Source organism: Scatophagus argus, chromosome 11 (assembly GCF_020382885.2).
Source record: "Scatophagus argus isolate fScaArg1 chromosome 11, fScaArg1.pri, whole genome shotgun sequence".
Lineage (NCBI taxonomy): Eukaryota > Metazoa > Chordata > Actinopteri > Scatophagidae > Scatophagus > Scatophagus argus.
Window position 1 is genome coordinate 12,607,903 of NC_058503.1, and position 13,869 is coordinate 12,621,771.

General features: G+C 39.8%; 3 protein-coding genes across 3 annotated transcripts; 1 reads left to right on the plus strand and 2 right to left on the minus strand.

The window, feature by feature from the left end:
• Positions 1-135: 135 nt before the first annotated feature.
• LOC124066660 (glucose-6-phosphatase 2-like) lies at positions 136-2,550 on the minus strand. The gene is made up of 5 exons (XM_046403258.1): positions 1,676-2,550; positions 1,485-1,594; positions 1,283-1,397; positions 1,078-1,199; positions 136-980 (listed from the first exon to the last, which is right to left on the minus strand). Exons 1-5 carry the CDS (start codon positions 1,891-1,893, stop codon positions 469-471), a joined length of 1,077 nt encoding a protein of 358 aa, XP_046259214.1. The 5' UTR covers positions 1,894-2,550; the 3' UTR covers positions 136-468.
• A 115-nt stretch (positions 2,551-2,665) lies between these two features.
• spc25 (SPC25 component of NDC80 kinetochore complex) lies at positions 2,666-7,318 on the plus strand. Its single transcript, XM_046403260.1, has 7 exons — positions 2,666-2,810; positions 3,973-4,144; positions 5,047-5,112; positions 5,305-5,451; positions 5,556-5,681; positions 6,264-6,362; positions 7,020-7,318. Exons 2-7 carry the CDS (start codon positions 3,994-3,996, stop codon positions 7,142-7,144), a joined length of 714 nt encoding a protein of 237 aa, XP_046259216.1. The 5' UTR covers positions 2,666-2,810; positions 3,973-3,993; the 3' UTR covers positions 7,145-7,318.
• Positions 7,319-8,300: 982 nt separating this feature from the next.
• nostrin (nitric oxide synthase trafficking) lies at positions 8,301-13,302 on the minus strand. Its single transcript, XM_046403254.1, has 16 exons — positions 13,234-13,302; positions 12,963-13,048; positions 12,781-12,864; positions 12,509-12,571; positions 12,325-12,406; positions 12,169-12,231; positions 11,184-11,282; positions 10,955-11,080; positions 10,764-10,862; positions 10,545-10,670; positions 10,038-10,146; positions 9,789-9,877; positions 9,561-9,686; positions 8,882-9,125; positions 8,710-8,802; positions 8,301-8,629 (listed from the first exon to the last, which is right to left on the minus strand). The coding sequence occupies exons 1-16, from the start codon at positions 13,258-13,260 to the stop codon at positions 8,493-8,495; spliced, it is 1,653 nt and encodes a 550-aa protein (XP_046259210.1). The 5' UTR covers positions 13,261-13,302; the 3' UTR covers positions 8,301-8,492.
• Positions 13,303-13,869: the final 567 nt, after the last annotated feature.

Consider the following 13,869-nt stretch of genomic DNA (forward strand, 5'->3'; position numbering starts at 1 on the left):
TTTCACTTTGGGCTCAAGTGTCACCCAAATGAAAGTAGTGCAATATAACTTCCCAAATGAGCTCTTTAATAAGAAAACTATCAATTCCAAATTGATAAAAACAGTATGAGTTTTATTTATAACAATCACATCATGTCATCAATGTTTCACATATACACTCACACAGCAGGTTGTACTGTACATGTAAAACAAAACGCAGACAAATCTCATGTCTCACACATCATAATTTACTATGTTCATCACATAAAGTCATACATCATAAAAACACATTTACCAGCTATAACCAAATGCTGTAACATATTTTCAATAATGTTTCAGTGCTTATGTGACAACTGTGGATAACAGTTGGACAGGTGGTAACATGTATCCTGGCTGTAGACGGGACCTAACCCATGTGATATCCTTTAATGCTGATCAAAGAGTGCAACATAACAAACTGTTACAAAACTTCATAATTCCTCAAGTAATCTAAACTAATTTCTTGTCCTCGTCTCCAATCAGCAAGTGAACACAGTAAGGAACAACAGCAACCACACCAAGAGGAACTGAAGCACTCTTACAAAATGATAAAATGTAAAACAAAAGCTCGTTGTGGGTGGGCATTTTGACAGAGTCGTACAGTTGCAGACATGTGAGAGTTGCTGTCACACACATGAGTTTAAATCTGGCTTTGTAGCCGTTCTTCCCCTTGCAGCTTTGAATGAACATCTGAGAGTTCAGTGCCAGGCCCAGACCAAACAAGGCTCCCAAGTTTCTCACCAGACCAGCAAAAGGTGTGGTGTCAAGATGGATCCAGTCAGGGTTAGCGCACCACTTCTTGGCTTTAGTAACTGACCACATAGGATCAATATCGATTGATTTGAGGATCAGATAAAAGCACACAGCAAAAGAGAAAAGGAAAATATTCATCTGGAGGTACACTTTCAAGCTTGCATTGTAGACTGAGAAGATGTGATCAAAAGTCTCAGCAACCAGCATACCTACAGAAAAAAAACACAAAATGATTAACTATAACATAAACAAGTATGATAACATAGCACTAGTCCAGGAAATTTGTGACGGCAAGAAGTAACTCACCAGCTAGAAGACCGAGGATAACCTGATGTGGGAAATGTGTTGCAATAAAAACCCTGGAGAAGCAGACGCTTATCTGAATTACCCAAAAAGCCATCCACAGGCAAGACCTCAGTAGACGAAATCTGCAAGGATCGAAATATTTAGATAAGAACATTAATGAAAAAATCCCCACTGATGACTTGGTATGATATAAATAGTTGACTACCTCTGAAAACTCTGCAGAGGACTGACAGTGGAGGACGACCTGGTGAAGTTGAGCGCAGAGGTGATCATCACATACCACACGCAGGATGAGCCCATGGCGTGACCTGATGGACTTCCTGCATGAAGAACCAACAAAGAAAGTGTTTGAAAACGCTAGACAACGTTACTTTTGATGACACTAGCTCACAAAAATGCATGCTAACCTGGTCCTGTTTCACATGTGATGTGAAACTGCTCCAAGTGTGGGAATGAATCATTGCGGTAGAAGTGAGTTTCTTGCACCCACCAGTAAGGTCGCTGCCCAAACAGAATCCTGAAAAACAAATATTGGATTTAAATCTTAAAATACACAAAAGATCAAAAAATTCAATCAGTAACCTTGAAGTTGATTTACCATTTGAAAATAAGGTTGAGCCAGTCTCCAATAACTGCCACCCATATCATCTTGGTGCCCACCTCATGACTAAGATGGAACCAGAGGGGGAAGTAAACAGAGAAAATATTACGAGGGTCTCCCACACTTGACATAAAGCTGAGGAAGTCGTGGTATTCTCTGTAGTTGTTCTGTAGGTGCTGTATGACCAGCACCCCACTGCTGTAGACAAAATCCATCTGAGGTTTCCTTTCTGTGCAACAGCTGCTTCTTCAGCACCGGTCAAAGCACCATGCACCCCCTCTACACCCAAGATAGCTTTATATCTCAACCCGACATCATAAATCATTAAACAGAGCCATGGCAACAACAGGGAGCTCTCCAGACTGAACCCACAAGGAATAAAATAATGTGTTCCCAAATAATGAGAGCTCAGCATTTTAAGAGATGTTACAAAAACTGTTTACACCCTGACTGTGTAGCTGTCAGATGTTTTACAGACCATTGCTTTTATGGTTGTTACATATTAGCCATTGTACACACTGAAAGAGAGAGTGACCCGGGTAACCCCGTGCATCCCTTCAGCCACATTAATATTCTCTTTCTCAGTGAACATGGCAACAAAATGGGCAAATTACTGTAACTGAACTGAAAAACACAGCCCACCTGGCATGCATAGTTCGGTTTATATAGTGGCTATCATGATTTTGACTTTCCAAAACATTAAAACCATGAAACACATTGAAACCACAGTCGTCTTTTTAACAGCACTGACATGCAGAACATTTGAAATATTGATTAACAGTCTTTTGTTTTGTAGTTTGGGTGCACTTGAACCACCACAGATTCACCACAAGGTGGTATAAAATAGCACTAAAGACATTGTCTGAAATAATAGACTTGAAAGTTTAGCAGGAAACAGTTTAATGAAATAGTATGTGGACGTAAACGGAACAGAAAACACTCTTTCTCAGAGTTGTAAAAAGCGCTATGACATGTATTTGTAAACGGAAGAAAAATAAACACAACGTTACTTCCGGTGTTCAGTCCCCGCCTCCTGTATGCAGACCGCGGATTTTTGAAAATAAGGACGGGTTCAGCAGGGACACATACCTCACATCACAAAGACCCGATCAACTGCCGCGCATTAAAACTTGTGAGTATTGCTACGGACTTTAAATGCAGCTGCTAATCAGTCTGTAAACGAGTCAGTTAGTTTAATCTGTTTGTATACGTAACATGAGTTCTGGCAAAGCTATGGCTAACTAACAGCTAATATTTGTGAGCTAACGTTAGCCGTAACTTGCTAATGTTGGCTATTGGGTTTATACGATCAACGCTAGGCTAATCACTCAAACTGTTTATGCATTAGCGTTCACAGTTGGTCGGTGATGTTCTACAGGGACACACGAGCTCCATTTGAGACCTCGACGCCCCGTACTGTACGTTAACGTTAGCGCTTCATATCAAGCGGAACGACGTACATAAACGTTACCCGTCACCTTCAACGCAGTACCGTTAACGTACGGAGCGGTGAGGTCACAAATGACGCTCGGACGGTGAGCTGCTCGTGCTCTTAAAGCCCCAGCTGACTGTAATAAACGCAATCCTGTGTTATTGTTAAGTGGGACTAACAACGACATCGGTGACGTTAACGCTTGTCTAGAAGCACTAGAACTAGCTAACTAACTAGAAAAACTAGCTTGTCATTGAAGATGAGGCTTTTATACATTTTGTAGATGTTTGACAGAACAATCCAAACTCGAGGTTTATATCTTTATATTGTTTTCGGAGCTGTCAAATGTACCATCAGCTGTCTTCATCAGCGGATGGAGTTTGCTCAGATGTCAAGCAGCATCTGCTGACGTGGTGTCCCATTTGCTCTGATGACATTATCCTCACTAGGGCCTGAAAGTAAACGTCTTTGTAATTTCTCAGCCTGGGATCAATAAAGTATATTTATCTATCTATCTATCTATCTATTCATAGCGCGTCTATAACCGTTTGTCTTCTTTACCATAAGCATAACTATATCTGAAGGTTGTGTCATACGGTCTCTTCGTCATATACAAGTCTGAAATTACGTTATTAGGTATTAGGTTATTGTCCTGAACTAAGGAAATTTTGTTTGCTTTCAAACATCGGACACGTAAATCACAAGAATACACTGATAACTATGAACAGCTACCACCAAGTACCATAAAGTCAAAAACATGCAAGCAGTATAAAATATATTTTTGAAAGGTGCAAGGTGAGATTAATGGTGTTCTTTTAAGTGCACTTGCTGAACATTGTCGTGTCTGTTGTTTTTATCGCAGATCGTCTGTCATCCAAACATCATGATGTCCATTACTGATCCGAACATGAGTGACAGGTTCACCAATGCGATGGAGGACATCCACAACAAACACCTTAAAACATATGGGGAGATTATTGACGCAACTACAGAGCTGTGCCAGTCCCACAGGCAGTTTGTCAAGTCTGCTCTGGGTATGTTTGGAATATTGTTGATTGGGATCCCCTTTCAGTTGTTGCTTTTGTAGAAACTAGGCCACTTTACCTGTAGCCCACATTGAGATAAATAGTCAGTGATGTTTTCATTGACACTAATTGCTGGAACCCATTTTGTAATGGCTATATTGTAGAGCACAGTTAGGATTAAAGCTCTTTTAATAAATATACACCTTATAGAAAAAAACTATCCAGACACACCTCTTTATAGGGTGAACTGGAACAGAGAGTGCAAACCAGGACTTTTTGTCCAACATCAGTGTCTGACCTCACAAATGCTCTACTGCATGAATGGACAAAAATTACCACAGAAACACTCCAAAATCTTATGGAAAGCTGTTCCAGATGAGTGGAAGCTGTTTTAGCTACAAAGCTGTCTCTGTATAGAGAGCAATGTCATTAAAGTCCCCGTTGGTGTAATAGTCAGGAGCCCCAATACTTTTGACTGTATAGTGTATCTTTCTGTCAGATAGATTTTTGACCACAACGGGTTGTGCTCCAGTCAGTTTTTTTTGTAACTCCTGAACTGGTGGTTTTCACAGTAGCATGAAGGAGTGCAGACAACACTATTAATCACTGTAAAGCATGGTAGCAGGTGGCATAGTCCTTTTCATGATAAAGAATAAACATGCCTCTGTCAGTGAAGGGATGGTATTATACTTCTTGAATTAAGAATACTTTTTGTATCTAAATGTAAGTCTTACAGTTTCACTGTGTGGCTTGGTTTCTACTTTGACAGGAAACAGGTGGTCTACAGTTGTCGGGTTGTGCTTTTCAAGCATTTTTAAGTACACTGAGAATGAGTGTATATCACAGCTGAGGGCCAGATGTGTTATTTCTTAACAGTTATTTGAACTGCTGTTTTTTACCTTTTGGTGCAGACACATGTTTAAAGAAATGTAAGGACGACGAGATGCTGTTTGAGACAATACAGACATACAAGAGCGGTGAGTTTATGCATTAGGTCACAAAGCATTGCATCTGTGCCTTACTGTGCCTTTTGGCTGTGTGTTTGTATGTTTATTAGATCAATGAAGTTATTGTATTTTTGTTCCAATAAAAAACTATTATGTGCTGTATAATATATATTTCTTTAAATGTGAAAGCGTACGAAAACTCATTCAGTGTTTGTCCTCCAGACTTGCAGCAAAAAAATGCATCATTGAAAGAGAAACGGCATGCCATTTCTGAAATGATATCTGAGATCCAGCAGAAGGAGATGCAGAAAGACGACATAATCCAGAAGATAGAGAAACTTAAAGAAGAACAGGGCAAGAGAAAAGAGTGTAAGTTGACATGTAAAATTTTAATTAATTGTTTCGATCACAGACTTTAATTTGGGACAAATTTTAGTAATTGATCTGTCTCTCTCGCCCTCCCATCTTTTCAGTAATCGAGTCTCAACATAAAGCAAACAAAGACAGACTGAGGAATCTCCAGAAAGCCAGACTAGTCTTTCAGGATCATTTGGGGTTGGAGATTCGAACAGTCGTCAGCAAAACAGAACTGGCTAAAGGTATGTCAAACACAAAAAGACCATCTTTATTACCCCCAAATGTTTTTGTACATTAATCAAAATTAACATGGATATTTTGGCAGTTGCTCTTCTGTACTGCTCAGTGGGTCTTCTGTCTGTGAGCTCCTCTTGCTTGACGCTTGTGGGCTCTAATTCTAAAAGGGGAATATGTTTGTATCCTGATAGGATCGTGCCCTGGTGTGTGTTGTAATACCTCCCTTGCAAAGTCACAGTCACATGTGTAGAAATAACAAGCCCTTTAAGTCATATGTACATCCACTGGAAAAAAAAAAGCGGTTTAATGACATATTGTTCTTTACAAGAGTTTAACCATATGTACTTATGTAGTAGCAGGTGGTATTGCACATCAAGTGAGTAGCGAGGGTGCCACAGTAAGACTAATGAACTGCTATACCAGACTGCTGAGGAAAATGGAGAAAACAGTGTCACAAATACAGCCATGTGTTTGTGAAACGCATAACAGTATTTGTAACTTGGTTCAAGCAAAGCCTTGACTCTCTTCAGCTGAAGTCAAGATGACTTCAGAGTTTACTGAATGTGTTTGTTGTTGTCCTTGTGAAGGTGAAAAGCTGCAGTTTGTTTTCCGCAACATCAACCGTTCGGCTCAGGACAGCGCCTACGTTGTCACAATGGGGATCAAAGAGGACGGCTCGTACCAGAGTAAGTTGCACACATACTGTGTATGTCAGGAGACTATACTGCAATAGCAAAAAAATATTACAGTTTAGAGAATTTGTGATGATCAAACTAATATCAATTTATCACCTTCATTGAAAAGATAAAGCTGCTACAAACATTGTATGCAGACCAAAGCCAACAATGGATTTGTCCTACTATGGTGTACTGCCTGTGTAGCCAGAACCTCATGTAGTACACTGTACTACTAAAAAATGTATGACTGTGCCACACCGTAGCACGAGCTGACATTTTCCTTCATTCTCTTGAACATGACCACTGAAGTGTATTTTTTAGTTGATCCTATATTTGGTACAACATCCTGTTACCCACCAAATATTTATTAATCCACAAACTGAATATGGTCCCTAACAAATGCAGTACAGTGCTCACCTAGTTTGAGAAATTATTTAGCCTTATTTGAAAATAAATCCACATATTTCTCACCAGTTTTTGAATTTCTGTCCCAGGAGTTTGGGAAAGTCAAAAAGTATCACGAGACAGACTAATTCGCTGTTGGTTTTGGTTTTGAAGTGGGATTTATTGACAATAGTTAAAAAAAAAAAAAATCTTAAATATCACCAGTCTTGCCCTGCAGGTAGCACTGTTATCAGCTCCTGTAATATAAGGTTTCAATTTCAGTTGTGTCGAGTGACCCAGTGCTGGAGTGTTTGCCAGTCTTGGAAAGCCGACTCCAGGAGACCAATAACTTACCGGCATTCCTGGCGAACATCAGGAAGGAGTTTATCTCTCAGGCACGCCGCTGAGATTGGCAGGTCTTGCTGTAATACGAACTAATGTCAGCGAGGAACACAGCTTTCGGTCTGTATGTACTGTACAGGTCTGTAAACAAGCATCGACTGCCTTGTCAAAACTAACAGATGTAAATTTAACATACACTTATACAACTTTTAACTACATAAATACTGATGTTAATTGTATGTGTCCTGTATCATTCTTTCCGAGCACGGTCCTGTTACAGCTCACTGAGTATTTGACGTTGTTTTGGAGTTTGCCCCTGAAAGAGCAGCTGTTCTGGTGGGAATGGTGACGGAGCCTCACTGGATTTTGCGTCTCTCTAAATCCTGAAGTAAATCATTAGTTTACTTTAAAAACAGGGCTGTGCACTTGCAAAAGTCATGTGATCACATACTTGTTACAGGGTTACAGTTCATCATATTGCGATGTAACGAGCAAGGCGTGTATGTAGTTTCACAGACATCAGTTCTCCGTGTTTACACTGGTGTTCTGTGCCTATTTCTTCCTGTCTCAGTCGATGTTGCTACAGTGAGACCAAAAGACTGACGACAGATTACAAAACTGAAACCTGGCAGCCAGGGGTTTGAACACGATAAAAAATTGCTGCCACAAGTCTTTGCATGTAACCTATTGATTAAAAATCAATATACTGTTTTTGAGAATCAATACAGTATCACAGAACATAATACTGTGATAATCAAGTGTATTGATATCTTGTTACATCTGTTACACCCTAGTGATTATTGTCATTAGCGATTAATTGATTCATTCGTTATTTATTCTATAAAGTGTCATAAAATGCTTTTGTGCACCCAACAGTCCAAAACCAAAAGACATTTATTATCACAGTTGACAAAAAAAAGCAGCAAATTCTGGACATTTTTTTTCTGAAAAGATTAATTAATTATCAAAAATGTTGGCAATTAATTTTCTTTAGATGGACTAATCAATTATTCAGCTATTCATTGCAGCTCTAAGTGAAATAGTCATTCACAGATTATTATTTTCTCATGTCATTAATCAGTTTGGAACTTCGGTGAGGATTAGATAGAATAGAATACATACAGGAATAGATACAGTTTTTGAAGCATAAATAATGAAAGTATGAATCCTGAACAGCATTGAACCGTGACAAAAATCATAGCTCCTGATTGGCAGCAGAGGAACATGTCTGCTTTTGTTTTTATTAACCGTCTTAAAGTGCTGGATATCATCAGTCAGTACAAACACAGAATTTGTATTTTTAGTTGTCATGAGGCTTCCAGGTGTTGATATTAAATGTATGGCACAACAGACATTTATCTGTTTGATTCGGTTGTGAAGTTTTGATTTTTGCTGTTACATGAATGAAGTCAATCAGGCATCAGATGATTGGACTTCGGTCAACACGGGCAGCTCCTCCACATAAGCTGATGGGAAATGGCCTTTCTTCCCGTTGAGCTCGCCAAACCACCAACCGTTGTCTTCTTTTATGTAAATGTCCAGAAGATCTCCTGTAAAACAGAACTCATTTTTGTTAGTCCTAAACATCTCCCGTTTTAAGATCCTCTGTGCTTGAAGGCTTGCCACTTACCTTCTTTCAAAGTCAGTTCATCATCTTCTTGGGATGTGAAGTTGTACAGGGCCTTGCATTGTCCTACGCTGGATGTCTCTTGTGTTATTTGACCTGTTTGAAGTTGATGTTTTTCATTACTTTGATTTCATGTTGAAATGAATGGAAATAAATCTTTGTGTTGATGTATCACCTTGTTCTTTGTCGTCATCAGAGTGAGGCAGGACTTCGTTAACGGTGCTGTCGCACTCTACGACCACGGTCTCGTGTGTTGCGGTTTGGTCAGCGGCGCCGGGTGCAGCCTCCACCGACTGCTGCGTCACGAACTGAGCAGGCCCTTTGTAAATGATGGAAGCTCGCAGTGACTGTCGGGACCTGAACGGGTTCTTCCTGAGTTTCACTGGACGAGTCAGTTGAACCAAACTGTGCTCACAGTCCTTTTACAGGAATATAAAATATAAAAATAAAATAAAATTGGTTTGACCAGACTGAAATGCAGCATCCGGCTTCTGCCACTCAAAGTGGTTGTCGTACAAGTGAAAAATTGCTAAAAGAAAAAAGGGACCAAGTCACACACTGACAGTCCCAGGATTACTGTTTCTCAGACATGGGTACAGTATCCATTTTCCGTAATTAATAAATTGTGGGCCATAATATTCAGTTTAAAATCAGTTCAAGAACACATTTGAAACATGACAGGTGGTGTCAGTGTTGGGAATTACACTCCTGTAATATGAGATCCCATGCAGCTGTTGTTTAATTCAGCAAGAAAAACAAAATAACCGTAAAAAAAGTTGTTACAATGAGCAGATACTTCTCACATGACCTCCACCTCATGACCTTGAGACGATACACTGTACATGTCTTCTTACCTTGTCTTTCCATTTCACAATGCTGTCTCTAAATCGGCAAAAAGACACTGGTGTCCCTTCCAATTCAGACAAAGAAGCAGAGAGTTTGTAGTGAGTGGCCTCGAGGAGATCCAGTTTTAAAGTATACTACAGGAAATAAGATGACATCAGTTAGCATTCCAGGAAATCTAATTTATGATCAATATAAACATCCCTCCGTCCAAGCGACACACAATGTGCATCGTTTACCTCGTCAAGCTGCTGTTCGGTTTCCTCCAGGTTCTTTTGGTTTGAAAAAGATGGATTTTCAGAGTACGTCTTCATCAGCTTTTCAACTCCTGCAGCGAGAGTATCAAATGAGACACAGGAACAAAATGAATGACCTTGTGTAGTGCTGTCCATCATGAACGACTGAGCTATGCTGAGAGATTTTCATCATCAGATCAAATTATATTCCGATTCTAATGCATTATGTTTTGGATGATGTTCCGAACTCACCTTCACGATCTTTCTTTGCCTTTGTAATGCTGTCGTCCAGACGCTGGAGTTTGAGTTTGATGGCCTCTTTTCTTCGGTTTTTGTCCATCAGTGATTTGTGGTCCTCCTCCTGATGCAGAGCACAGATAACATGGATTTATCACGTTAGTAACTGTGATGGTCCTGGTTTAAAAACTAAAAGCCATGCCTGTATGAGCCAAAGTTACAAGATCATTCACTGAGGATGTTACAAATGTGCTATTGTCGCTATAGCTCTGCACATTCATATACAGTAAATAACATTAAATCAGGTAAATCCCATTCAGGTTACTATTGTCTTTTCAAGGGAGACCTGAGTGCAACCAGATGTTAAAAAAGGCGCCTTCATTTTCATGCCCTGTTACAAAAGGACAAATTCATCTTTTATATCTGCCACTTGGACACTCATTAAAAGGCACCCCCTGCAGAGATGACAGAGTCTTTGAACGGGTTAGTCACTGAATGAGTCTGTGGCTTGCGACAACTTACAAAATAATCAACCATCAGAAACTCTGCTGTGTTATCCTCAGTTGTGATCCTGTTTTCCTCCTCCAGAGCTTGTATGTCTTTATCCATGTCCACCTTTTGGACCACCTCTTCTATCTGTCGTTGGCCCTGAAAGTGGAATAAAGCGAACATATAAGTTCTAATATCCATCAAGGGATTTAGTGGATGCTTATGAGCAGGACACAGGTGAGGATGTCTCACGTGTTTGATGGTCTGTCCAAAGCTGGAAATGTGGAGGATGTGTCTGTTCAGAATGTTGCATAGTACTTCAATTCGCTGTTTCTCCAACTCCTGGATGATCTGAGAAAAAAAAAAAGCCACATTAAATCCTATCCAGACATTCTGGAAAAGAGGAACAGCTAGGGGAAGTAAGCAAAGCAAAGATTTCCCACCTGGTAGCAGGCTTTTAGTGTGTTTTCCAACTTGAGTCTCATCTGATGACCCTCCATGTTGATTTTAAAGTACTCCTCATCCGACCGCGCCTGCATCTCCGCCGACTTCGTCAGCCTGTTCAGCATCTGTGTGCAAGAACAGGTTGACAGGTGTTCCCACTTATTCATGCCCACTTTACAAAAACATGTATGTGGTGGTGAAGAACAGTTTTGTATTCATATGCTGTACCTTTTGTTTTTCTTTCTCTGTGCAAATCTGCTTGTTGTTCTCAACAAAGTTGAACAAATCTTCGTGCTCTCTTGTTAGTCCAACCAGTTTCTTCTTCATCTGTTTTGGAGGTGGAAACACAAGAATCCACTTAAACATCACTGTTGAGTCTGCATTCAGCACTTTACTGTGCCATGTGTGAGTGAAGCAGGGCGGATCTTTTTAGAGAAGCTGATTTGGAATTTGAGCTGATCTTATGCTCTAGAAAGTCATTATACTCATATAACACATATAACTCCCTGCTGAGTCATGTATATTATGAATATGTTTTCACAGCTCTATAAGAAATTGCTTAGAAGAAATTTTAAGTTTGCATTTTATTAATTTATTCAGTTATTGCACATATTAAATATGTAATGTATATTTTCTAAACTGGTTTGCAAAACAATAGCAGTGGTAGTAGCATAATAATTATTAAAGCTTTGTATGAATTCCTCTTCCAATACATCAAACATTAAAAATGCAGTGTAGAAGCTGCTATAAACCTTATGAAATTCGGTGTTTCGTCACTTACGATCAATCCACCCATTTTGCACGAGAGGTTATAAAGTCATATGAACATCATGGTCTGTTAACATAATGAGCAAAGAGTGTGGTTATAGGTCGTCATAATGCCATTCTAACAGAACCAAGATGTTTATAACCTTTGTAACCTTATAAAATGGGCAGACTGAGCACAAGCTGTTATAATCCTTTCATCTGTTACATACTGTGATCCTAACACTTCAAAATGCACACAAGCTTATACCAGCTCAATAGTACATTATCCAGCTATTTATAGTACATATTATATATAGTGTAAGGGCTTGGCTATAAAATGTACCATAACATAACAGGTGCCGGAGGGATCAGCATCATAATAATAACTGTCTCTGCAGCAGCTTTGTTGTAGCTGATTCATGTCTGCATTATTTGTTTTTTTTTTTTTGGAAGAAGGTTTACTTACCTTCAGTTGCTCACTCCAGTTAACAGTAACAAGCTTTCCAGCTCTTTCGATGGCGCTGTCAAGCTGTTAAAGCACAGAGAAGGTAAAGACATGTTATTACAGGAAGTTAGAACAGACAAATATACTGAAACTAAAGATGAAGAATCCATTTCATACAGGCCTCTTCCTCTTATTGTGCTCGTCTAAGACTTGTCGCATTTCCAGAATGGCCTCTTGATGAAATGCGTTTCCTAATGATCTGTAATGGGAACAACACAGGGCATTTAACTCCAAATCTCCCTAACATTTGCTCATTCTGTGGACAGGCACAGTTATGAGGTGAACTCGGCTTGAAAACTACCTGTGGGCGTCTGCTCTTGAGTACATCTCATCTGACACATGACACCAGGCGCTGTAGGTGGAACTGAGTGGGGAGCCAGCATGAAAAGGTTAGAGCTGTGGGCTAATTGGCATGGCACCTGCCAATGTTTTGATCTCATCTTACTAGCAATGTGCATGTTATTTCCCATGATACCATTATTTCTGTACACCACCAGTCCCCAGGAAGAGGTCATGTTTAACACAAACAGACAAAAGGCAGAGCCAGTTAAAATTCAGAACTGTGTCTCTCACTTGATTGACATTCCTTTGGAGGCCCTGATGAGTTTGCCAGCGAGTTTTTGTAGTCCTTTAGCATAATTTAGCTCCAGCTCAGCCCTGAAACAGGAAAAGGTTGCAGCAAGAGACAATAACTGAGTCAAACAATAACTTTTCCTTAAAGTTTAGCCTGAAGGGCATAACTGCACTGAACCTACCTTTGCTGAAAAACTGTCATAAGTTCTTTGCAGAAGTGCTCCCCATTTTTTGAAAGTCTTTTCACCTTTTGATACAGCTGGTTGTACTGAAAGACAGAGAAGGCTCCATGAGATGTTTACCGGCGACCTGAGTTCAAACTGATTCAAATTTTTCCGTGACGGCTGTCAGATGTATTATCTATAACAATGAAATTCACATTAAAGGCTCACCTTCTTTTCCGGTGCATTTAGAGAGTAAACACTAAACTGTATTTTTCAAAGAAATACTCACACAGCAGGTGCTGATAGGATCCTTCATCTTAAGACAGTGGCAGTTTGTTGACTTTGGAACCTGGAACTTTGACCACCCTCCTCCCAAAGTCACTCATGCGGAAATCACCTGCGCTTTTTTCAGTGCAGGATACAAAGGAAAATTCCAGTGTGTGTGGGTGCGTGTGAGTGTGTGTGTGGTTGAGGGGGGGGGGGGGGGGGGAGTACAAATGTAAACTCAAGCAGGATAACAAGCCAATGATACAAAGAAAGGCAAAGATATAAACACAAAACAAAGGCCTCCCACATGTGACCAAAAACAAGTTCTGGGACAAAATAAAAATTGCTCTATTATTTCACAGTGAGAAGGAGGACACTAACTGGGTGCCACTTTCTAATGGGTTACCTCTTAGAAAGGTTTGTAAAGTGTAACTATTGGCTTTTATTTTTTGTTATTGAATAATTTACAGTTACAAGCCCTTAATGTAAGGAGAAAGGGCAGCGCAGCAGAACCAACTTGTTAGCCTAATTGATAAACCAGCAACAACTGTTTTTTTTTCCAACTTGGGAGCAAGAAAAACACAACACTGACACCTTTTTTTTTTAAGTTGATACAACCAAAAGAGGTGACAGAGGGGAACTTAAGCAGTCATTTGTA